General features: G+C 46.4%; 1 protein-coding gene across 1 annotated transcript; it reads left to right on the plus strand.

Moving 5' to 3' along the window:
• Positions 1 to 349: 349 nt before the first annotated feature.
• LOC120038566 (serine/threonine-protein kinase N1-like) lies at positions 350 to 24,342 on the plus strand. Its single transcript, XM_038984263.1, has 23 exons — positions 350 to 469; positions 4,195 to 4,316; positions 4,435 to 4,616; positions 4,767 to 4,909; positions 5,141 to 5,261; positions 7,372 to 7,517; positions 7,705 to 7,918; positions 8,771 to 8,962; positions 9,054 to 9,163; positions 11,882 to 12,025; positions 15,580 to 15,652; positions 16,249 to 16,381; positions 16,824 to 16,911; positions 17,615 to 17,700; positions 18,030 to 18,102; positions 18,201 to 18,292; positions 18,706 to 18,882; positions 19,100 to 19,162; positions 19,282 to 19,358; positions 19,602 to 19,744; positions 20,908 to 21,015; positions 21,267 to 21,347; positions 23,206 to 24,342. The coding sequence occupies exons 1-23, from the start codon at positions 371 to 373 to the stop codon at positions 23,407 to 23,409; spliced, it is 2,871 nt and encodes a 956-aa protein (XP_038840191.1). The 5' UTR covers positions 350 to 370; the 3' UTR covers positions 23,410 to 24,342.

Raw genomic sequence — 24,342 nt, forward strand, 5'->3', positions numbered from 1 at the left:
GCTATGCTAAGAGCAGCCAACAGCAGGAAGCAAAGTGGCATTGCTCACTTGCTTACAAAACCACACCACTCTCCTCTGTGTGTGTGTTTCTGTAGTGTTACTGTTAGTCTCTCGCTCTCTCTCTAGGCTAGAGAGCAGAACAGGAAGCAGTAGGGTGGGGCTGGGGCTGTGTCGCTCTCTCTCTTCCTACCTCTTCCTCGCTCACTCGCTTCAGATTGAGTCTCTTTTGATTCCTGGCGGGAAGGAAGCACATCCCGGATTTGAGGAGGCAGGAATAGCTCTCTGTACTTTGAGTGGCGGTTCTGGTGTGAGAGTGTGTAACGGGGCAGAGGGGAGGGGTTGGGCAACACAGAGAGAGCCAGGGTGGGCCATGGCCAGCGAGGGAGCTTTGGCGGACTGCCCAGGGGAGCACACAGCTGCAGACCACCCCACTCACACTGAACAGGACCAAGGGGGCACCGAGTCTTCGGTAGGCACACTCTGTCTGGGCACCATACAACATGGCTGCCTTCCACACTACAGTGTGTTTGTGAGTTTCCTCTCCGCTTTCTGCTTCATGTTCACTTCCTTCTCAGTCCATGCCATTTCTGATGACTCATGTCGGAGCTGCTTTTAGTATTGTCGCATTGTTTTCAGCTCCATCTGAGTGGAGAACTGCCTCTATTCAATTTCTCTGTATTGTTCCATTGGAGGGCATTGCTAAATGGCAAAAAATGTATAGTAGTGAGTCACATGGTCAATGGTCCGGCCCTTTCCTCCTTCCTCTTATGTTGTTGTCTCTGCTATTCTTCTCTCCTCTGTGCCACTGTTGCTCACCTCCTGCCTCACTATTAGTAGCTGTTCATTTTAAGACGAGTGTGTGTGTCAAACTAGTGTGTTGTGTGTGTGTGTCTCAGTTCTGCTCAACAAGTGGGTGTTCTTCCTGTCTTAGTCCTACCAAGGCTCTATTCCTCCCTCATCTTTCTCTCTCCTTGTTTGTTCTCTACCTCCATCTCTAGATGATTTTATTGCAGAGAAGGACAGGGCTGGGAGCACAATGAAGCTACAGCCTTGGTGTTGTTAGGACAGTAACACCATGCTCCAGCTAACTGGGCCATTTGGCCCACAACTTATGATCATGTTGATACCAACAGTACTAAACTCAGCAAAAAAAGAAACGTCCCTTTTTCAGGATCCTGTCTTTCAAAGATAATTCGTAAAAATCAAATTACTTCACAGATCTTCATTGTAAAGGGTTTAAACACTGTTTCCCATGCTTGTTCAATGAACCATACACAATTAATGAACATGCACCTGTGGAATCGTCTTTAAGACACTAACAGCTTACAGACGGTAGGCAATTAAGGTCACAGTTATGAAAACTTAGGACACTAAAGAGGCCTTTCTACTGACTTTGAAAAACACCAAAAGAAAGATGCCCAGGGTCCCTGCTCATCTGCGTTAATGTGCCCTAGGCATGCTGCAAGGAGGCATGAGGACTGGATATGTGGCCACGGCAATAAATTGCAATGTCCGTACTGTGAGACGCCTAAGACAGCGCGACAGGGAGACAGGACGGACAGCTGATCATCCTCGCAGTGGCAGACCACGTGTAACACCTGCACAGGATCGGTACATCTGAACATCACACCTGCGGGACAGGTACAGGATGGTAACAACAACTGCCCGAGTTACATCAGGAACGCACAATCCCTCCATCAGTGCTCAGACTGTCCGCAATAGGCTGAGAGAGGCTGGACTGAGGGCTTGTAGGCCTGTTGTAAGGCAGGTCCTCACCAGACATCACCGGCAACAACGTCGCCTATGGGCACAAACCCACCGTCGCTGGACCAGACAGGACTGGGAAAAGTGCTCTTCACTGATGAGTCGCGGTTTTGTCTGACCAGGGGTGATGGTCGGATTTACATTTATCGTCGAAGGAATGAGCGTTACACCGAGGCCTGTACTCTGGAGAGGGATCGGTTTGGAGGTAGAGGGTCCGTCATGGTCTGGGGCGGTGTGTCACAGCATCATCGGACTGAGCTTGTTGTCATTGCAGGCAATCTCAACACTGTGCATTACAGGGAAGACATCGTCCTCCCTCTTGTGGTACCCTTCCTGCAGGCTCATCCTGACATGACCCTCCAGCATGACAATGCCACCAGCCATACTGCTCGTTCTGTGCATGATTTCCTGCAAGGAATGTCAGTGTTCTGCCATGGCCAGCAAAGAGCCCGGATCTCAATCCTATTGACCACATCTGGGACCTGTTGGATCGGAGGGTGAGGGCTAAGGCCAATCCCCCCAGAAATGTCCGGGAACTTGCAGGTGCCTTGGTGGAAGAGTGGGGTAACATCTCACAGCAAGAACTGGCAAATCTGGTGTAGTTCATGAGGAGGAGATGCACTGCAGTTCTTAATGCAGCTGGTGGCCACACCAGATACTGACTGTTACTTTTGATTTTGACCCTCCCCCCCCTTTGTTCAGGGACATATTATTCAATTTATGTTAGTCACATGTCTGTGGAACTTGTTCAGTTTATGTCTCAGTTGTTGAGTCTTGTTATGCTCATACAAATATTTACACATGTTAAATTTGCTGAAAATAAACGCGGTTGACAGTGAGAGGACGTTTCTTTTTTTGCTGAGTTTATTTCACCTGTATATCTAACGCTGTGTTCCTTCACAACAAATAGCCAAACATTTCAGTGAGTCATTTGACACAACATTAGGCCATCAGGTCCGCTATGAGAAATATTCCCAGATTACCATGACTACTCTGCACTGTTGTTGTGCAAGGTTGCCTGTTTAATAGCCTGTGTAAGTAGCCCTCAAAGAACCAATAGCTCGGCTTGGCTGCAGCCTGCTGTATTGTATTGTATTGTATTGCAGATGGATTATGGTTCTAATGAGAGTCTGCCTGGTAGGAGCCGGGCTCTGCTCTGTTATGCCTGGCGTGGTGCTGAACAGGCCAATAGGGACGCTGCTGTAATCAGATCTGCAGGCTGGAGCCAGGCCCGGGTCGCTGAGTGGCCTACAGCAGTCAGTCAGTCGTTATGAGAGAGGAGGGACTGCTCTGTCTGTCTGTCTGTCTGTCTGTCTGTCTGTCTCCATGCTGTAGGATCTGGGCTCTGTTCAACTCTAATAATGAGCTGTCTCTGTTTGATTGTTGCTAATGTCTGCTGTTGGGATTTACTGTGATAGTGTTGCATGCCGGTTTGTGTGTATGTGAGTGCATACATGCAAGTGTGCTTATATGCATGCAATGCCGTTACATGCATGCATGTCTGTATTTGTGCCTAATGTCTATCACACTGTCATGTGTGTTTGTGTGCTGTATCTGTTTCTGTGTGGCTGGCTGAGAGCTGGCGTGCTGACAGCGTGTCTGTGTGAATCAGTGGCTCTGAGCAGGAACAAGCCCTGATAGATTTTAGTCTCTATTAATGCTGCCCTAATCTGCTCTGATCTGGTTACCATCAGGAGGGGACGTGAGCCCTCAGGCCTTGACTCACTTAACGTCTCAGTCTCACTCCGCTGCTCTTAGAGACTCAGTTTTCTGAAGGGAAGCGCTCACCTCGCACTGACTGCTCCTCTCTCTGTCACAACTCCTTTTTAAGTCCCTGACTCCATCTGTCCATTTCTGTTGCTGTCTTGGCCTCTGTTATATCTACTCTAGCCATGGATCTACAGTACTTTTACTCTTTGCTGCGCTGCAGTCACACAGGATGTGAGCTGAAATGTTGGGCTCTTTGGTTTGGGCACCTGCCTCTGGGACCCATTGGAAACACATTAGCCTGCTCATCTCTCTCTCTCTCTCTCTCTCTCTTCTCTCTTCTCTCTTCTCTCTTCTCTTTCTTTCTTTCTTTCTTTCTTTTCCGTGTACAGATAAATGCTCTTGTCTATCCTAATGTTTGCTGCTAGTTTAGTGCTGCTCAGTTAAACATTCTGACCTACAGGGCTGTGTGGGAGACATCTGGTGTCAAAGGTGAACACAACCTAGTCCCCTGCACCTCCACTCCTCCAAAACCCCTAATTAGGCCCTTTTCCCAGAGAGTGGTTTTGCATCGAATTGGAAATACGGCAGACCTTTGTCTATCGTCTCTCTGCTATCACTGCAATATCATCTTGGCACAATACATGTCGCAATGTATTTGACCGATACTAATCTATTATCCATTCTCTCTCTCCCCCTCTCTTCTTCCTCTCCCTCTGTCAGAGTGACCCAGGTGGGCTGTCACTGCTGGAGCAGCTGGGTCTGGACCAGAGCTCAGACTTCTCTGACTCCAGCATTCAGCAGCGGCTGGACGAAGCGAGGGATCACATCCGCCGGGAGATCAGGTTAGCATTACTATTTAATTACTCACTTACTATTCAATCATTTCTATGATGTCTTGATTAACTACTCATTGTGTGATGCTACAACTTATGAAAAGTCCCTGTGATTTGACTGGATCAGGAAGGAGCTGAAGATCAAGGAAGGAGCAGATAACCTGAGGAGAGCCACCACAGACAAGAAGAATGCCCAGCAGGTGGACAGCCAGCTCCGCAGCTCCAACCGCAGACTGGACAGCCTGCACTCTAAGTTACAGGAGCTGGATGCTTACATTGTGGTCAAAGGAGGGGACAACAACAACACAGGTATCACTGACGGGGATGGAACTATGAAGCGAATGGAGTGTAGCCTTATACCATTGGATGGATTCGAACAAAAGTTGAATATAGAAACATGTTGGCCATTGTTAATGATTATAATAACTGTCAGTTAATACCATAACCTTTGACCCTCAGATGCCCCCAAGTCTCCCGGGGCGCGCAGCCGCTCGGCCAATCAGGACCGGATCACAGCTCTGGAGCGCCAGCTCAACATCGAGCTCAAGTGCAAACAGGGAGCAGAGAACATGATCCCCATTTATGCCAATGGAGTCACCAAGGTACTGGACCTGACTGGACCACCTAACCCCTCTAATATATACATCTACTGTAGCCTATGTACAATACAGCCAGCCCCTCCACAATCTCTCTTTCTCACTCTTCTGAGTTCATGTCTCTAGTCAGATCTTCCCTCAGCCTGATTCTTCTCTGAGTAGTGAAGGTTAGTCAGGGGTGTGTATTTGTGAGCTGTCTGCTATTTCACTGTCCTCACTGTATGGTGTCCCTTGTAGGACAAGAAGATGCATCAGACGGCCCAGCAGATGCTGCAGGACAGCAAGACCAAGATTGACATCATCCGCATGCAGATCCGCAAGGCCATACAGGCCACTGAGCAGACTGAAGATATCCAGGGTAAATATCAGTCTGTCTGTCTGACTGTCTGTCTCTGCCTGCCTGCTTGTCTGTCTGTCTTCCTGTCTGTCTGTCTCTTCATCCCTCTGTGTCTGTCTGTCTGTCTCTAATCTGTACATCTATCGTTAAATGTTTTATGAAGTGTGGGTAACAGATCAATGCCCTCCCCAGAAGTGCAGAGTGGACATTATTATAACCTACTCCACTCCATACACCACACACACAAACACACTCACACACTCACACACTCACACTCGGGCTCACTTCCACACAGAGCGCAGGTTAAGGCCTTATTGATGTTCCTGCATCCCCATGATGTTGCCCAACAGCAAAAAGTCATGCTTCATTTACCCAAGGTTAGAGACAGAGGGAAAAGGGAGAGAGAGAAAGATAAGGAAACAAATAGTAAGATATGGAAAGCGAGAACGAGAAAGAGAGTGAGAAGATGAGAAAAGCACAGGAAGTAAAGATACAGATTTAGGCCCATATCTTTAAATGTATTGCTGTGTCTATTTCCCTCTCCCTACCTTCTTCTCTCTACCTTCCTCCCTCCTTTGGTTTAAGAATAGATCAGAGCTGCAGGGCATTTAGCCTCATAAGTCATGAACCATCCCTAACTTAGGACACACACAGACGCACACAAATCCATCAAAACCCCAATCTACACAATACCCCATAATGACAAGACGAAAACAGGTTCTTCGAAATGTTTTCAAATTTATTACAAATAAAAAAACAGAAATACCTTGTTTACGTAAGTATTCAGACCCTTTGCTATGAGACTCAGGTGCATCCTGTTTCCATTGATCATCCTTGAGATGTTTCTACAACTTGATTGGAGTCCACCTGTGGTAAATTCAATTGATTGGACATGATTTGGAAAGGCACACACCTGTCTATATATGGCCCACAGTTGACCGTGCATGTCAGAGGAGAAACCAAGCCATGAGGTCGAAGGAATTGTCCGTAGAGCTCAGAGAGGATTGTGTCGAGGCACAGATCTGGGGAAGGGTACCAAAACATTTCTGCAGCATTGAAGGTCCCTAAGAACACAGTGGCCTCCATCATTCTTAAAGGGAAGAAGTTTGGAACCACCAAGACTTTTCCTAGAGCTGGCCGCCCAGCCAAACTGAGAAATTGGGGGAGAAGGCCTTGGTAAGGGAGGTGACCAAGATCCCGATGGTCACTCTGAAGGAGCTCCAGAGTTCCTCTGTGGAGATGGGAGAACCTTCTAGAAGGACAACCATCTCTGCAGCACTCCACCAATCAGGCTTCTATGGTAGAGTGGCCAGATGGAAGCCAATCCTCAGTAAGAGGCACATGACAGCCCGCTTGGAGTTTGCCAAAAGGCACCTAAAGGACTCTCAGACCATGAGAAACAAGATTCTCTAGTCTGATGAAACCAAGATTGAACATTTGGCCTGAATGCCAAGCATCGCGTCTGGAGGAAACCTGGCACCATCCATACGGTGAAGCATGGTGGTGGCAGCATCATGCTGTGGGGATGTTTTTCAGCGGCAGGGACTAGGAGACTAGTCAGGATCGAGGGAAAGATGAACGGAGCAAAGTACAGAGAGATCCTTGATGAAAACCTGCTCCAGAGCGCTCAGGACCTCAGACTTGGGCGAAGGTTCACCTTCCAACAGGACAACAACCCTAAGCACACAGCCAAGACAACGCAGTGGCACAGCCAGAGCCCGGACTTGAACCCGATCGAACATCTCTGGAGAGACCTGAAAATAGCTGTGCAGAGACACTCCCCATCCAACCTGACAGAGCTTGAGTGGATCTGCAGAGAAGAATGCAAATACAGGTGTGCCAAGCTTGTAGTGTCATACCCAAGAAGACAAGAGGCTGTAATCCCCTCCAAAGGTGCTTCAACAAAGTTCTGAGTCTGAATACTTACGTAAATGTCATGTTTAATTATTCGTTTTTTTTTTTTTACATTTGCAAACATTTCTAAAAACCTGCTTTTGCTTTGTCATTATGGTGTATTGTGTGTAGATTGATGAGGGAAAAATGTATTTAATCCATTTTAGAATAAGGCTGTAACAACAAAATGTGTAAAAAGCCAAGGGGTCAGTAATTGGTTTGTTATCGCTCTCCCCAGGTAAGCCAGACACGTGTGGGGTGGAGCTGCGTGTGGAGGAGCTGTGGCATCATTACCGTGTGGAGCACGCCATGGCTGAGGGAGCCAAGAACATGCTGAGGCTGCTGGGAGTAGGGAAGGTCCAGGACAAGAAGGCCATGTCAGAGGTCAGAGTTCACACACAAGACTACTGTATGGATCTCACACATGAACGTACATTTAATGCACACACACACACACACACACACACACACACACACACACACACACACACACACACCATTTAGGGCACATTTAAATACACACACACACAAACACACACCATTGTAACCCCTCTCTCCTCTCTCCCCCCAGGCCCAGTGTGGTCTGAGTGAGTCGTCCCAGCGCTGTGACCTGCTGAGAGGCTCTCTGGAGCAGCATCTACTGGAGCTGACGGACGACCACCCCAAGGCCTGCCTCATCAAGGAAGAGCTGGTGCTGGCCTCCTCCTCAGCCTTCAGCTCCAGACACGGAACCCCCTATGTACACAACCAGTACAGCACCCTCTGCAAGCCCTCCCCACTCACTGGTACATACACTTATAGTCTATCACTGACTCTTACAGCCTCTCTAACCCCTATCACTGACTCTTACAGCCTCTCTAACCCCTATCACTGACTCTTACAGCCTCTCTATACCCTATCACTGACTCTTACAGCCTCTCTATACCCTATCACTGACTCTTACAGCCTCTCTAACCCCTATCACTGACTCTTACAGCCTCTCTATACCCTATCACTGACTCTTACAGCCTCTCTAACCCCTATCACTGACTCTTACAGCCTCTCTAACCCCTATCACTGACTCTTACAGCCTCTCTATACCCTATCACTGACTCTTACAGCCTCTCTATACCCTATCACTGACTCTTACAGCCTCTCTATACCCTATCACTGACTCTTACAGCCTCTCTATACCCTATCACTGACTCTTACAGCCTCTCTATACCCTATCACTGACTCTTACAGCCTCTCTATACCCTATCACTGACTCTTACAGCCTCTCTAAACCCTATCACTGACTCTTACAGCCTTTCTATACCCTATCACTGACTCTTACACACACACACAAACGCATCTCTATACCCTATCACTGACTCTTACAGCCTCGCTATACCCTATCACTGACTCTTACAGCCTCTCTATACCCTATCACTGACTCTTACAGTCTCTCTATACCCTATCACTGACTCTTACAGCCTCTCTATAGTCTCTCACTACCTCTCTGTCTATACCTAACTAAAGGCTCTAATGCATCCGAAACGCATGGATTCAGTTGGATATCTCTCCCAAGTTATAAACCTTTTTAACCAGGTATGATACTCTCACTTCTACTCAAACATCACATATCAACTCTCTCTCTCTTTCTCTCTCTCTCCTAGGGACGCTGCAGGTGCGTCTGCTGGGCTGTGTGGGGGTGTTGGAGGTAGTCCCGGGGCGCAGTAGAGGAACCCCGGTGGTCTTGCCGTGCTACAGCCCAGGGGACGGACGCTCCTTCAAACTCAGTGGTCTCTACAGCCGCAGCACCAGCAGCATGAGCCTCAGGATCCCCAGCAAGACCGACGAACTCTCCTGTAAGTGTGTGTGTGGAGGGGGTTCACATATCTGTCCATTTGTGTTGTGTAGTGAGTTTCTAAACATGTGTTATGGTATTGTGTTGAACAGCGGAGGTGAGTGCGGTGTTGAAGCTGGAGAACACAGTGGTGGGACAGACATGCTGGAAGACAGTGGGAGAGCAGGCCTGGGACCAGACCTTCACTGTAGAACTGGAGAGAGTAAGATATTACATTACACACACACAAAGAGACATTGAGAGAGAGACATTGATAGACATTGAGAGAGAGACATTGATAGACATTGAGAGACATTGAGAGACATTGAGAGAGAGAGAGAGAGAGAGAGAGAGAGAGAGAGAGAGAGAGAGAGAGAGAGAGAGAGAGAGAGAGAGAGAGAGAGAGAGAGAGAGAGAGAGAGAGAGAGAGAGAGAGAGAGAGAGAGAGAGAGAGAGAGAGAGAGAGAGAGAGAGAGAGAGAGAGAGAGAGAGAGAGAGAGAGAGAGAGAGAGAGAGAGAGAGAGAGAGAGAGAGAGAGAGAGAGAGAGAGAGAGAGACATATTGAGAGAGACATATTGAGAGAGACATATTGAGAGAGACATATTGAGAGAGACATATTGAGAGAGAGAGAGAGACATATTGAGAGAGAGAGAGAGACATATTGAGAGAGAGAGAGAGAGAGACATTGAGAGAGAGAGAGAGAGAGACATTGAGTGAGAGAGACATTGAGAGACATTGAGAGAGCGAGACATTGAGAGAGAGAGAGCGAGACATTGAGAGAGAGACATTGAGAGAGAGAGAGCGAGACATTGAGAGAGAGACATTGAGAGACATTGAGAGAGAGAGCGAGACATTGAGAGAGAGAGCGAGACATTGAGAGACATTGAGAGAGAGAGCGAGACATTGAGAGAGACATTGAGAGACATTGAGAGACATTGAGAGAGAGAGCGAGACATTGAGAGAGAGAGCGAGACATTGAGAGACATTGAGAGAGAGAGCGAGACATTGAGAGAGACATTGAGAGACATTGAGAGAGAGAGACATTGAGAGAGACATTGAGAGACATTGAGAGAGAGAGACATTGAGAGAGACATTGAGAGACATTGAGAGACATTGAGAGAGAGAGAGACATTGAGAGAGACATTGAGAGAGAGAGAGAGACATTGAGAGAGAGAGAGAGACATTGAGAGAGACATTGAGAGAGACATTGAGAGAGACATTGAGAGAGACATTGAGAGAGAGAGAGAGACATTGAGAGAGACATTGAGAGAGAGAGAGAGACATTGAGAGAGAGAGAGAGACATTGAGAGAGACATTGAGAGAGAGAGAGAGACATTGAGAGAGACATTGAGAGAGAGAGAGAGACATTGAGAGAGACATTGAGAGAGAGAGAGAGACATTGAGAGACATTGAGAGAGCGAGACATTGAGAGAGAGAGAGACATTGAGAGACATTGAGAGAGAGAGAGCGAGACATTGAGAGAGAGAGCGAGACATTGAGAGAGAGAGCGAGACATTGAGAGACATTGAGAGAGAGAGACATTGAGAGAGAGAGAGAGACATTGAGAGACATTGAGAGAGAGAGACATTGAGAGAGAGAGAGAGACATTGAGAGACATTGAGAGAGAGAGACATTGAGAGAGAGAGAGAGACATTGAGAGAGACATTGAGAGAGAGAGAGAGACATTGAGAGAGACATTGAGAGAGAGAGAGAGACATTGAGAGAGACATTGAGAGAGACATTGAGAGAGACATTGAGAGAGACATTGAGAGAGACATTGAGAGAGACATTGAGAGAGACATTGAGAGAGACATTGAGAGAGACATTGAGAGAGACATTGAGAGAGAGAGAGAGAGAGAGACATTGAGAGACATTGAGAGAGAGAGAGAGAGACATTGAGAGACATTGAGAGAGAGAGAGAGAGACATTGAGAGACATTGAGAGAGAGAGAGAGAGACATTGAGAGACATTGAGAGAGAGAGAGAGACATTGAGAGAGAGAGACATTGAGAGAGAGAGACATTGAGAGAGAGAGAGACATTGAGAGAGAGAGACATTGAGAGAGAGAGACATTGAGAGAGAGAGAGACATTGAGAGAGAGAGAGAGAGAGAGAGAGACATTGAGAGAGAGAGAGAGAGACATTGAGAGAGAGAGAGAGAGACATTGAGAGAGAGAGAGAGAGACATTGAGAGAGAGACATTGAGAGAGAGAGAGAGACATTGAGAGAGACATTGAGAGAGAGAGAGAGAGAGACATTGAGAGAGACATTGAGAGAGAGAGAGAGAGACATTGAGAGACATTGAGAGAGAGAGAGAGAGACATTGAGAGACATTGAGAGAGAGAGAGAGAGACATTGAGAGACATTGAGAGAGAGAGACATTGAGAGAGAGAGAGACATTGAGAGAGAGAGACATTGAGAGAGAGAGAGACATTGAGAGAGAGAGAGATATTGAGAGAGAGAGAGACATTGAGAGAGAGAGAGACATTGAGAGAGAGAGAGACATTGAGAGAGAGAGAGACATTGAGAGAGAGAGACATTGAGAGAGAGAGAGAGAGAGACATTGAGAGAGAGAGAGAGAGACATTGAGAGAGAGAGAGAGAGACATTGAGAGAGAGAGAGAGAGACATTGAGAGAGAGAGAGAGAGACATTGAGAGAGAGAGAGAGAGAGACATTGAGAGAGAGAGAGAGACAGTGAGAGAGAGAGAGAGACATTGAGAGAGAGAGAGAGACATTGAGAGAGAGAGAGAGACATTGAGAGAGAGAGAGAGACATTGAGAGAGAGAGAGACATTGAGAGAGAGAGACATTGAGAGAGAGAGACATTGAGAGAGAGAGAGACATTGAGAGAGAGAGAGAGACATTGAGAGAGAGAGAGAGAGACATTGAGAGAGTGAAAAGAAGTGTATGTACACCTGTGGTTGAAACAGTGTTTCGTCCCAGTCCAGGGAGATGGAGATAGCAGTGTACTGGAGGGACTACCGCTCCCTGTGTGCTCTCAAGTACCTGAAGCTGGAGGACTTCCTGGACAACCAGAGACACAAAGTTCAACTGGAGCTGGAGCCTCAGGGCCTGCTTCTGGCTGAGGTACACACACCCCGCCATGTATACACACACGCACATACACACATGCACGATACTGAACTATACAGTACCAGTCAAAAGTTTTGATACACTCACTCAAAGTTTTGATACCTACTCATTCAAGGGTTTTTCTTTATTTTGACTATTTTTCTACATTGTAGAATAATAATGAAGACATCAAATCTATGAAATAACGTAAGCAAAAAAAGGATTAAACAAAGAAAAATATATTTTAGATTTTAATAACCACCCTTTGCCTTGATGAAAGCTTTGCACACTCTTGGAATTCTCTCAACCAGCTTCATGAGGTAGTCAACTGGAATGCACATGGAATGCATTTTGTTAAAAGTTCATTTATGGAATTTGTTTCCTTCTTAATGCGTTTGAGCCAATCAGTTGTGTTGTGTCAAGGTAGGGGTGGTATACAGAAGATAGCCCTATTTGGTAAAAGACCAAGTTCATATTATGGCAAGAACAGCTCAAATAAGCAAAGAGAAATGACAGTCCATCATAACTTTAAGACATGGTCAGTCAATATGGATAATTTCAAGAACTTTGAAAGTTTATTCAAGTGCAGTTGCAAAAACCATCACGTGCTATGATGAAACTGGCTCCCATGAGGACTGCCACAGGAGTGTAAGACCCAGAGTTACCTCTGCTGCAGAGGATAAATTCATGAGTTACCTGCCTCAGAAATTGCAGCCCAAATAAATGCTTCACAGAGTTCAAGTAACAGACACATCTCAACATCAACTGTTCAGAGGAGACTGTCACGCCCTGACCTTAGAGAGCCTTTTTATGTCTCTATTTGGTTTGGTCAGGGTGTGATTTGGGGTGGGCATTCTATGTTCTATTTTCTATGTTTTTGTGTTTCTATGTTTTGGCCGGTTATGGTTCTCAATCAGGGACAGCTGTCTATCGTTGTGTCTGATTGGGAACCATACTTAGGTAGCCCTTTTTCCCTCCTTTCGTGGTGGGTAGTTAACTTTGTTTGTGGCACTATAGCCCTGTAAGCTTCACGGTTGTTTCTTTCGTTTGTTGTTTTGTTGGCGACATTTGAAATAAAAAGGAAAATGTACGCTCACAACGCTGCACCTTGGTCCACTTCTTTCAACGGCCGTGACAGAGACTGTGTGAATCAAGCCTTCATGGTCAAATTGCTGCAAAGAAACCACTACTAAAGGACACCAATAAGAAGAAGAGACTTGCTTACTAAGAAACATGAGCAATGGACATTAGACCGGTGGAAATTTGTCCTTTGGTCTGGAGTCCAAATTAGAGATTATTGGTTCCAACTGCCATGTCTTTGTGAGACTCGGTGTGGGTGAACGGATGATCTCCTCGTGTGTATTTCCCACCGTAAAGCATGGAGGAGGAGGTTTTATGGTGTGGGGGTGCTTTGCTGGTGACACTGTCAGTGATTTATTTAGAATTCTAAACACACTTAACCAGCATGGCTACCACAGCATTCCGCAGCAATACGCCATCCCATATGGTTTGCACTTAGTGGGAATATATATTTTTTTCAACAGGACAATGAACCAACACACCTCCAGGCTGTGTAAGGGCTATTTTACCAAAAAGGAGAGTATTGGAGTGCTGCATCAGATGACCTGGCCTCCACAATCCCCCGACCTCAACCAAATTGAGATGGTTTGGGATGAGTCGGACAGCAGAGTGGAGAAAAGCAGCAAAGTGCTCAGCATATGTGGGAACTCCTTCAAGACTGTTGGAAAAGCATTCCAGGTGAATCTGGTTGAGAGAATGCCAAGAGTGTGCAAAGCTGTCCTCAAGGCAAAGGGTGGCTACTTCGAAGAATCTCAAATATAAATATATTTTGATTTGTTTAACACTTTTTTGGTTACTACATGATTCCATATGTGTTATTTCATAGCTTTGATGTCTTCACTATTATTCTACAATGTAGAAAATAGTAAAAAAAAAAAAGAAAAAAACTTGAATGAGTAGGTGTGTCCAAACTTTTGACTGGTACTGTATGTTTCAGTGGCGGTCAGTGCTATTTAAGATGAGGGAGGACGCACATTTTGTTTTATAAGTAAGTGAAAGTGAAAGTTCAGAGACGCACATTTTGTTTTATGAGCATGGCCTTATTTCAATTACAGCATATTGGATGACTGTCATTCATATTCCATTCACCCAGCTCAATGTAACATCGATGGGTTTCGGCTACTACATGATTCTCAAATTTTCCTTATACCCATCATAAGGTTTCTACAACCTAGCCTATGAATGAAAGTTTACAACGTAGGTGCACAGGTCGAGATAAATTTGAGTAATCAAGGTGACAGACAGTAATACATTCAATACCGCCTTGCACACTCTTGCCAGCATCTAGCTGATCTAGGGTGTAATCATTAGTCTAACAGTTGCAAACAAGAGTTTCTAATGGACAAATTAAAATATGTTTATCCCCATTTCGTTCCGTTTGCTTCCATTTAAGAATGCTTTTCAACTGAATCGGCGGAATGAATGCACCCCTGATCACCTGCAAACACAGGTCACTTTCATAGCAGCCACATACAAACAGTATGATCACTTTGATCGTTGTAGCTTTAATTCCTTCTTGCATCCACGTGCTCTCCTCCTCTCACACTTTCCCTTCGCTTGTGGACTTCAGTGCACCACAAACACATCAGCTGTCTGTGACCAGGCAAAAATGTTTTTTAAAGCCAAACCTTCATATCATAACCGCTACACACAGCCTACATCATTGTCACCATTATTAGCTAACGTCATAGTCAACATAGCTACTAAAACTAACGCGTTAGTAAACCCACTACAATCATGCAGTACAGTGTAGTCAGCAAGCAGTTTAGCAGTTACACCGGCGGGCACCGGTGGCAGTAAATGAATAAAACCAAACGCTTACCTTGACTTGGAAGAGTTCCAATGTTGGATCGCCATAGCCAGCTAGCGAACATGGCATCCCTCTCTGTTTGAGCCGGGTGTTTAAGTAGACTAAACTAGCGAGCTGCGCTCGCTAGCTAAGTAAGTGAAAGTGAAAAAAATATTAAATATCTCTTTCTTGCTTCTTCATTTTTTAAGAGACGTATTTGTTAAATTTTTTCCCGTCTTTGAGTCAACTACTCATTACATTTGTTTTAAGCACTGCAGTGCTAGCTAGCTGTAGTTTATGCTTTACTAGATTAATTATCTTGCAGTTCATGCTGCAAGAGCTCTGATAGGTTGGAGGACGTCCTCCGGATGTTGTCATAATTACTATATAAGTCTATGGAATGGGGTGAGAACCATGAGCCTCCTAGGTTTTGTATTGAAGTCAATGTACCCAGAGGGTGGAAAATACCGGCTAGACTATGGTGCTACCCTACAGAGTGCTGTTGAAGCTACTGTAGACCATTGCAAAGCAGTGTGTTTTAATCAATTATGTGGTTACGTGAATATATTTAGTATAGTTTTCTCTAAAAATAATAACTTTTTTAGATGTTTCACTATTTTTATTTTTATGAAATTCACTGAGGAGGATGGTCCTCCCCTTTCTCCTCTGAGGAGTCTCCACTGATATGTGTGTATTTCAGGTAATGTTCTTCAACCCAGTCATAGAGAGAGGCCGAAGACTGCAGAGACAAAAGGTTTTCTCCAAACAGCATGGTAAGATAAGTTTTTCTCAGAACAGTGTGTTGTGTTAGTATGTGTAAACTCTTAGATAAAGCCCCATCTTGTTCTTTATGTTGTCAGCACCTGCCAAGCCTGGCTCCATGTATCCCAGCATCCCTATAGGGCTCACACCTGCATCATCTCACTGACGCTCCACTGCTTCCCCACTGAGTAGCATGGAGTTGCCCCCTAGACACTGATCTACAGTCAGTTTAGTGTTTCACCCCTAATGGGTCACATTAGGATTGGGGGAGGTCCTAGATATGTGACTACATGCAACCTCCACCCAGAACCCACTTTGTAACTTTGTATCTCTCTGTGCTCTGTATTGCCATCTAGTGTTGGAATTAGCAGTGCTGTGGATTCATCTGATGGGTTGAGGTGCTTTTAATGCTTTGGAGTATGACAACTTGAGTGTGTCAGGGTTGAAACTTCTTCAGTGCAATCTGGGCAATCCTAATGGATTGAGTAAACCACGTTAAAAGTTTCTGCGTGAACAGGATAGATTGCATTTCAGGGGGATTTGTGTTTATCAGTATATCTTATTGCCGCGTGTGTGTGTGCGTGCGTGCGTGTTGGGTATGTTGCAGGTAAATCGTTCCTGCGTGCTCATCAGATGAATGTTGACATCGCCACCTGGGTCCGCCTACTGCGGAACGCCATCCCTACTGGAAACAACGTTCCCAGCTACACCCCACACACACACTCACGCTCACATTCTGGGTACACCCCACACACACACTCACGCTCACATTCTGGGTACACCCCACACACACACTCACGCTCACATTCTGGGTACACCCCACACACACACTCACGCTCACATTCTGGGTACACCCCACACACACACTCACGCTCACATTCTGGGTACACCCCACACACACACTCACGCTCACATTCTGGGTACACCCCACACACACACTCACGCTCACATTCTGGGTACACCCCACACACACACTCACGCTCACATTCTGGGTACACCCCACACACACACTCACGCTCACATTCTGGGTACACCCCACACACACACTCACGCTCACATTCTGGGTACACCCCACACACACAGGGATACCCTTTCTCACACCTCTTTAATGCTTCAGACAGCAAGCACAACATATACTGTACATGGGGAAACTGTTGACTGGTGTTTCTGTGTGTGTCGTAGGGAGATCTCAGTGGAGAAGCTGACTCTGGAGAGCGACTCTCCTCCGAGACCTGAGATCAGGAGAGACGTTGTTGACACACCCCACCTGGTGAGAAGAAGAGGAGGGAGGGAGGGTGCGGCAATGGAGTGATAATCATCTGATAGCCATCTCTGTAGTATCACATTCCCTTTGGCCATTCCCTCCAGAAAGCCTTTGACTAGAAAACAGTGTTTCAGTCATATTGGACTACTAGCCAAGGATGAATCTGGAGCGAGACAGAGCAGGGCCTGGGAGGAAGGAGAGGAGAGAGGTAACAATACAAGGGCAAAGGGAGAAATCCACACCAATTAGACCAAATTGGATCGAAGGAGCTTTAATTCGATCAAAGCCCAATCTGTGTTAGATTCCAAGTGTGTAAAACATGATTGGCATGAGAGGACAGAGAGAGAGGGACAGAGGGAGTGAGGGAGGGAGAGAGATGCGGAGGAAGGGAGGGCCTTGGTAACAGATGGTATGGTCAGTGGGGCTGGGGGATTACTGGATTAGTTACTCTGGTGTTTTTAGAGAACTAATTAACAGTAACGAGGGAACGAGGGAACGAGGAAGAGAGGAGAGAAGAGGGGATTGAGCAGCCAGCCAGCCAGCCAGCCAGCAGGGAACTGGCTACTAATAATGATGAGTGACAAAATTACTGTTGCCTTGTCTGTCTGTTTTTCCTTCTCCCTCTCTCACCTTCTCCCTCGTTCTCTCTATCTATCCCTCTCCCCTCTTTATATGTCTCTCTCTGTCTCTCTTTTTCTCTCACTCTCAGGAACAGCCTGTGATCGAGCCCTTGTCCCCTCCAGACCTCACCCAAGGGCGGCCAACCAGAACCCTATCCACGAGTTCCTTGCGCAGGTACAGCACCATGCAGAGTTGGCACAGTGTGTCCTCACACTCACACCTGAGTACATCCTCTCACAATATGGCCCCCACAGTATGATGCTGGAGAAACACACCCACTCACAATATGGCCACATGACCTGACCTCCTCCATAACACGTTACTGTAGCCACGGAGACATGTAACACAGCAACATGCTCTCTATAGAAGTGCTAGGTAGGCACAAAACATCAGATAATACTGCATCCTGTTTCTTCAGCTAGCAGATGACCATTCAACATGGTAAAGTAAAGGCTATTTCAGTGATTGTGATCGTTATTATTTTCTTTGTGTCCTGGTATTAGACAGAGCAAAGGCCCTCTGTGTCTGCAGGACTTCAAGCTGATCGCTGTGCTGGGCAGGGGACACTTTGGCAAAGTATGTGTCCTCACATTTGAAATATCCTCCCTTTGTTTGGAAGTTCTCCATCCAGAGGATTTAGGTTGAGATTCAGATGAACCACTGGTGTTTTCCAGGTGTTGTTGTCGGAGTACAAGAGGACAGGCAGTGTGTACGCTATCAAAGCCCTGAAGAAGGGAGACATTGTGGCGCGGGACGAAGTGGACAGGTATGGATCAACACTAGAATGCAACACAGGCCAAGACAGAACACAGGCCAACTATATCATGCCTCTGTCTGACAATATATGACCTCCATCATGGTGAAATCACTATGACTGGATTGTCTAGTTTTATATACAGTGTGCCACACAATTGTCAACACAAAACTGATTAGCAACAAACCATGGCAAACATATACACTGTACAAGTTAACTGTGTGTTTACATACTGTACTTGACATTAGACAATTGCCTCTCTTTCCTGTTGTCTATCATTCTCTCCTCTCTCCCTCTCCTCTCTCCCTCTCCTCTCTCCCTCTCCTCTCTCCCTCTCCTCTCTTCCTCTCCTCTCTCCCTCTCCTCTCTTCCTCTCCTCTCTTCCTCTCCTCTCTCCTCTCTCCCTCTCCTCTCTTCCTCCTCAGTCTGATGTGTGAGAAGCGTATTTTTGAGACAGTGAACAGCTCCCACCATCCCTTCCTGGTCAACCTGTTTGCATGTTTCCAGACCCCAGAACATGTGTGCTTCGTCATGGAGTACACGGCTGGGGGTGACCTCATGATGCACATCCACGCAGACGTCTTTACAGAGCCCAGAGCCGTGTGGGTACCGCTGTGTGTTGGTGTGTTTGCTGTGTTCTACTGAATGTGTAACGGAACATGGGGGAGGAGCAGGCATGCTTTGAGATATGTATATTTGTGTTCATATGGTTGTGTACTGTATGCGTACTCATATCCATCCACGGTCTGTCTGTCTGTCTCTGTCTGTCTGTCTCTGTCTGTGTCTGTCTGTCTGTCTGTCTGTCTGTCTGTCCTGCAGGTTCTACGCAGCCTGTGTGGTTTTGGGCCTGCAGTTTCTTCATGACCATAAGATTGTGTACCGGTGAGTACTCTGGGTAGACATGAAACACAGAACACATGAAAGACACCCTCTCATCCTCCTACCCCTTCATCCTCAGAGTACTCATCCATTTTGAATGAATCTTCATCCCTCCTCTTCAGGGACCTTAAACTGGATAACTTGTTGCTGGATACACAGGGCTATGTGAAGATCGCAGACTTCGGGCTCTGCAAAGAGGGTATGTTCTCTATAACTTATTCATCATGTCTCATGTCTCTGTAAGGATGCAAGGTCATAGCGGTTGTAGTTTGGAGTACTTTTGAGTCTTTTTATTGAAGCCTCTTTTTGCTATTGTGCTCATGTTTTTCTATATTTCTGACTCAGTTTGTGTCTCTCTCGCTCTCCTTCCTCTCTCTGTTTTTCTCTCACAACAATCTCTCTCTCACTGCTTCTCGTTCCTGATCTCTCTCTACTTCCCCAGGTATGGGCTATGGGGACAGGACCAGTACTTTCTGTGGTACTCCTGAGTTCCTGGCTCCAGAGGTTCTGACAGACACCTCCTACACCAGGGCAGTGGACTGGTGGGGTCTGGGAGTACTGGTATATGAGATGCTGGTGGGAGAGGTAAGAGACTTGACTCTAAAAACCTCTTCAGAGAATTATATAAATATGACTCCATACATATCTAGCCTTATTATTTAGACATGCTCTGGAACTTTTGACGACTACTAAAGTATTTTTTAAACCTTCCGCTTTGGGCTGGATGTGTCAATGTGTAGTTCATACATGCATAATTAATTAGGAGAATTACTGTCTTACCTCAATTAGCCACGAAATCCCTAGTTCTTGACATTGTGCTGCACCATTTTCCCCTCACGTGATCCAGCCCCCTAGCTATTCGAGATCAACCAATGAGCTTCAGCTCCTCGCCATATGAGTGACAGCTAGCAAGATGCACCCACAGCAAAGTGAGAGAGAGGCAATTTCAGAGGACCACTTTCAGAACTACTGGCTAAAAAGTATACAAAGTACCGGAGAATCCCTTTAATGAGTTAAGCCCTCACCTTTAAAGTAATATATACTTTAAGCCAGTAATATGTACTTTAAGCCTTTATGGTAATACAGCACTTTAGTCTATATTACATATAGTGATGTGTGTTTGAACCATATGTTACATAAACTAATATAGTGTAACGACTCACAAGGCATGGCTGGTTGGATGGATAGCAATGATGAGTAATAATGACAGAAGTCCAACACTCAGAGGCACAACTTAAGCCAAGCCGGCATATTTATTCAAGATAAAAGGGTCACAAAGATAGTTCTCAAACTGTAACTGAAAACAAAACACTCTCCCACAGAGGGCTTAACTGAACTTAAAGTTAAACTGAACTTAAAACTAGCTGGGCTGCTACCCAGCTTACCAGCTTCACAATGTCCACGGGCTTCAAACAAATGTCTATAGAGCTCTGCCTTTGCCATCCAGCCAGGAGCTTTTCCCAAATGTCTGTAACACTCAGCCTGCCGCATTCAGCCAGTAGCTCCTCTTCTCGTGCTGAAGTGAACTTGCACCTTATATGCCCCAGGTGTATTGCAGCCTAACGAGGCTGAGTGGCTTCAGATGTGGGGCTTGGCACTGCAGCCTAGCTTGCTGCAGCCTGAACATGCTGGTTGTGGGGTGTGGCTTACACTCCAAACAGTGGCATTCCCCGGCCACATCACCGGGGCGCCATAATAGGTTAAATGAGTGGCTGCGAGCGTGACAATGTGGTCTATGTGTGTGTCAGTCTCCATTCCCAGGTGATGATGAAGAGGAGGTGTTTGACAGCATAGTGAATGACGAGGTGCGCTACTCTCGCTTCCTCTCCACAGAGGCCATCGGCATCATGAGACGGGTAAGCTCCTCCCCCAACATTCACATCCCACCAATCACCAGTGGAGCAAGAGAGAATCTCATTGATTGACATGGTCAGTTTGGTCACTGTAAAGATGGAGCCATTTTGCTTCTAGTTTTCAGTCAGTGGGTTTTCTGTGAAAGTGTTTCTGATGTTTTTTCAGCTGTTTGCCATCTGTGTGTGTTGCTAGCTGGTGTTGGGCTGGGGTGAGTTATGTCTGGGTTGAGGTGTTTGTTGTTTTCTGTTGCCAGTTGTTGAGGAGGAACCCGGAGCGGCGTCTAGGCTCTGGTGAGAAAGATGCTGATGACGTCAAGAAACAGCCTTTCTTTAGGGTGAGTCTCTCGCTCTCTCTCTCAAGTTCCCTCTCTCTCGCAAGTTCCCTCTCTCAAGTTCCCTCTCTCTCAAGTTCCCTCTCTCTCAAGTTCCCTCTCTCTCAAGTTCCCTCTCTCTCGCTCTCTCTCTCAAGTTCTCTCTCTCAAGTTCCCTCTCTCTCGCAAGTCCCCTCTCTCTCGCTCTCTCTCTCAAGTCCCCTCTCTCTCGCTCTCTCTCTCAAGTTCCCTCTCTCTCGCTCTCTTTCTCAAGTCCCCTCTCTCTCAAGTTCCCTCCCTCTCGCTCTCTCTCTCAAGTTCCCTCTCTCTCGCTCTCTCTCTCAAGTTCCCTCCCTCTCGCTCTCTCTCTCAAGTTCCCTCTCTCTCGCTCTCAATCAATCAAGTTTATTTTATATAGCCCTTCGTACATCAGCTAATATCTCGAAGTGCTGTACAGAAACCCAGCCTAAAACCCCAAACAGCAAGCAATGCAGGTGTAGAAGCACGGTGGCTAGGAAAAACTCCCTAGAAAGGCCAAAACCTAGGAAGAAACCTAGAGAGGAACCAGGCTATGAGGGGTGGCCAGTCCTCTTCTGGCTGTGCCGGGTGGAGATTATAACAGAACTATGCCAAGATGTTCAAAAATGTTCATAAGTGACAAGCATGGTCAAATAATAATCATGAATAAATGTCAGTTGGCTTTTCATAGCCGATCATTAAGAGTTGAAAACAGCAGGTCTGGGACAGGTGGCGGTTCCATAACCGCAGGCAGAACAGTTGAAACTGGAATAGCAGTAAGGCCAGGCGGACTGGGGACAGCAAGGAGTCACCACGCCCGGTAGTCCCGACGTATGGTCCTAGGGCTCAGGTCCTCCGAGAGAAAGAAAGAGAGAAGGAGAAAATTAGAGAGAGCCAAGATTTTCTAAATGTTCATAAATGACAAGCATGGTCAAATAATAATCAGGAATAAATGTCAGTTGGCTTTTCATAGCCGATCATTAAGAGTTGAAAACAGCAGGTCTGGGACAGGTAGGGGTTCCGTAACCGCAGGCAGAACAGTTGAAACTGGAATAGCAGCAAGGCCAGGCGGACTGGGGACAGCAAGGAGTCAGCCCGGTAGTCCTGACGTATGGTCCTAGGGCTCAGGTTCTCAGAGAGAGAGAAAGAAAGAGAGAACGAGAGAATTAGAGAGAGCATACTTAAATTCACACAGGACACTGGATAAGACAGGAGAAGTACTCCAGGTATAACCAACTGACCCTAGCCCCCCGACACATAAACTACTGCAGCATAAATACTGGAGGCTGAGACAGGAGCGGTCAGGAGACACTGTGGCCCCATCCGAAGATACCCCCGGACAGGGCCAAACAGGAAGGATATAACCCCACCCACTTTGCCAAAGCACAGCCCCCGCACCACTAGAGGGATATCTTCAACCACCAACTTACAATCCTGAGACAAGGCCGAGTATAGCCCACAAAGATCTCCACCACAGCACAAACCAAGGGGGGGCGCCAACCCAGACAGGAAGATCACGTCAGTAACTCAACCCACTCAAGTGACGCACCCCTCCAAGTTCCCTGTCTCTCGCTCTCAAGTTCCCTCTCTCAAGTTCCCTCTCTCTCGCTCTCTTTCTCAAGTTCCCTCTCTCTCGCTCTCTTTCTCTCTCCCTCAAACACAGACACACATGTCATTAGTTAAAATTCCTTATAAACCACTGATTAAACTATTTTTATGTAATCAGTGAGCGTGTTAAATAGTTCCAGCATCTGCTCCAACTCTATGTGGTACTGTCACGTCACGGGTTACTGTTTTCAGTTGCATAGATGATTCAATTCACCTGGATTCTATGAACCAATCCGGTTTCTGTTTCCCCTCTCAGGGTGTGGACTGGGAAGCGCTGCTGCAGAGGCGGCTCCCGCCCCCGTTCGTCCCCAACATCAGGGGGAGGGAGGACGTCAGCAACTTTGACGAGGAGTTCACCGCTGAGACCCCCGCCCTCACGCCGCCCCGCGAACGCCGCACCCTCTCCCGCAAGGACCAGGACTGCTTCAAAGACTTTGACTACGTCTCTGACCTCTGCTAAGGGTCAAGGTCAGACTCTCCCTTTAGACTGTGAGAGGAGCTGACGAGGGACTCTGCACTGCGAGAGGGATGTTACCAGGAGAGGCTTACTGCTGTTCTGTCCTGTCTGAACTGTGAAGAGGCAGAAGAAAGTTACAGGAGGATGCGGAGAAACATTGTCAGGATCTACTGACCTCTATGGATTTCTGGAGGGCCTTTTATAGGATGATACATGAAGATAATCTGGATGATGTAACACTCAGTGGATGAATGCTGGGGCACAGTGTCTGTGCAGCATAGCAACACTGGAACTGAGTGAAGTTTTATTTCCCTATAGAAATTAATGGAGCCCACTTAAAAGATGAAAAGTATTTTCTCTGTAGAAGACAATACAGTTGGTGCAGGGATCATCAGATATGATTACTCTCAAATTGACCTCTCTCTATTGCCTCTTTGCCTGCTATCTCTCCTCTCTCTTTATCGTTTGAGGCTGATTACTGTTTCTGTGTGTATGACGAATGTCAAGGGATGCTAGTGAGGATGATGAGGGTGGAAGGTTGAGGTGTTTTTCTGTGTTTGTGCTGGGTCCTCGCCATGTCATGTTACCCATCGTCTTCAAATGGGATACTCCTCTACTCTCCCCGCTCGGTACGTCAGTGAGTTTTATCCTCAATCATTTAGAATTATTTTTCGAATTGTTTTGTGTGATTTTAGTTTCATTCTGGTGTTTGATTTGTCAATCATGCCGATGTTATGTCTGGAATTGTGACTTAGTAAAAATGTGAACCCAATGGACTGACTCACAGCTTTGCGACTCTTCAGCCCAATTACCATTCAGCCAGCTACATTAGCAGGAATTCTTTGAATTTATTTTTATTTTATTTTTTTTGTGATATATAACCTACAACACGAGTACAGTAGTGTATATTGTTTATGGATTGTCTCACACAATCCA

The sequence above is a fragment of the Salvelinus namaycush genome, chromosome 3, assembly GCF_016432855.1.
Source record: "Salvelinus namaycush isolate Seneca chromosome 3, SaNama_1.0, whole genome shotgun sequence".
NCBI lineage: Eukaryota > Metazoa > Chordata > Actinopteri > Salmoniformes > Salmonidae > Salvelinus > Salvelinus namaycush.

Coding starts and splice junctions, on each gene's coding strand:
- LOC120038566 (XM_038984263.1), top strand. CDS start 371: ATGGCCAGCGAGGGAGCTTTGGCGGACTGCCCAGGGGAGCACACAGCT. Junction 4,317..4,434: donor CACATCCGCCGGGAGATCAG/GTTAGCATTACT, acceptor TGACTGGATCAG/GAAGGAGCTGAAGATCAAGG. Junction 18,883..19,099: donor TTTACAGAGCCCAGAGCCGT/GTGGGTACCGCT, acceptor TCTGTCCTGCAG/GTTCTACGCAGCCTGTGTGG.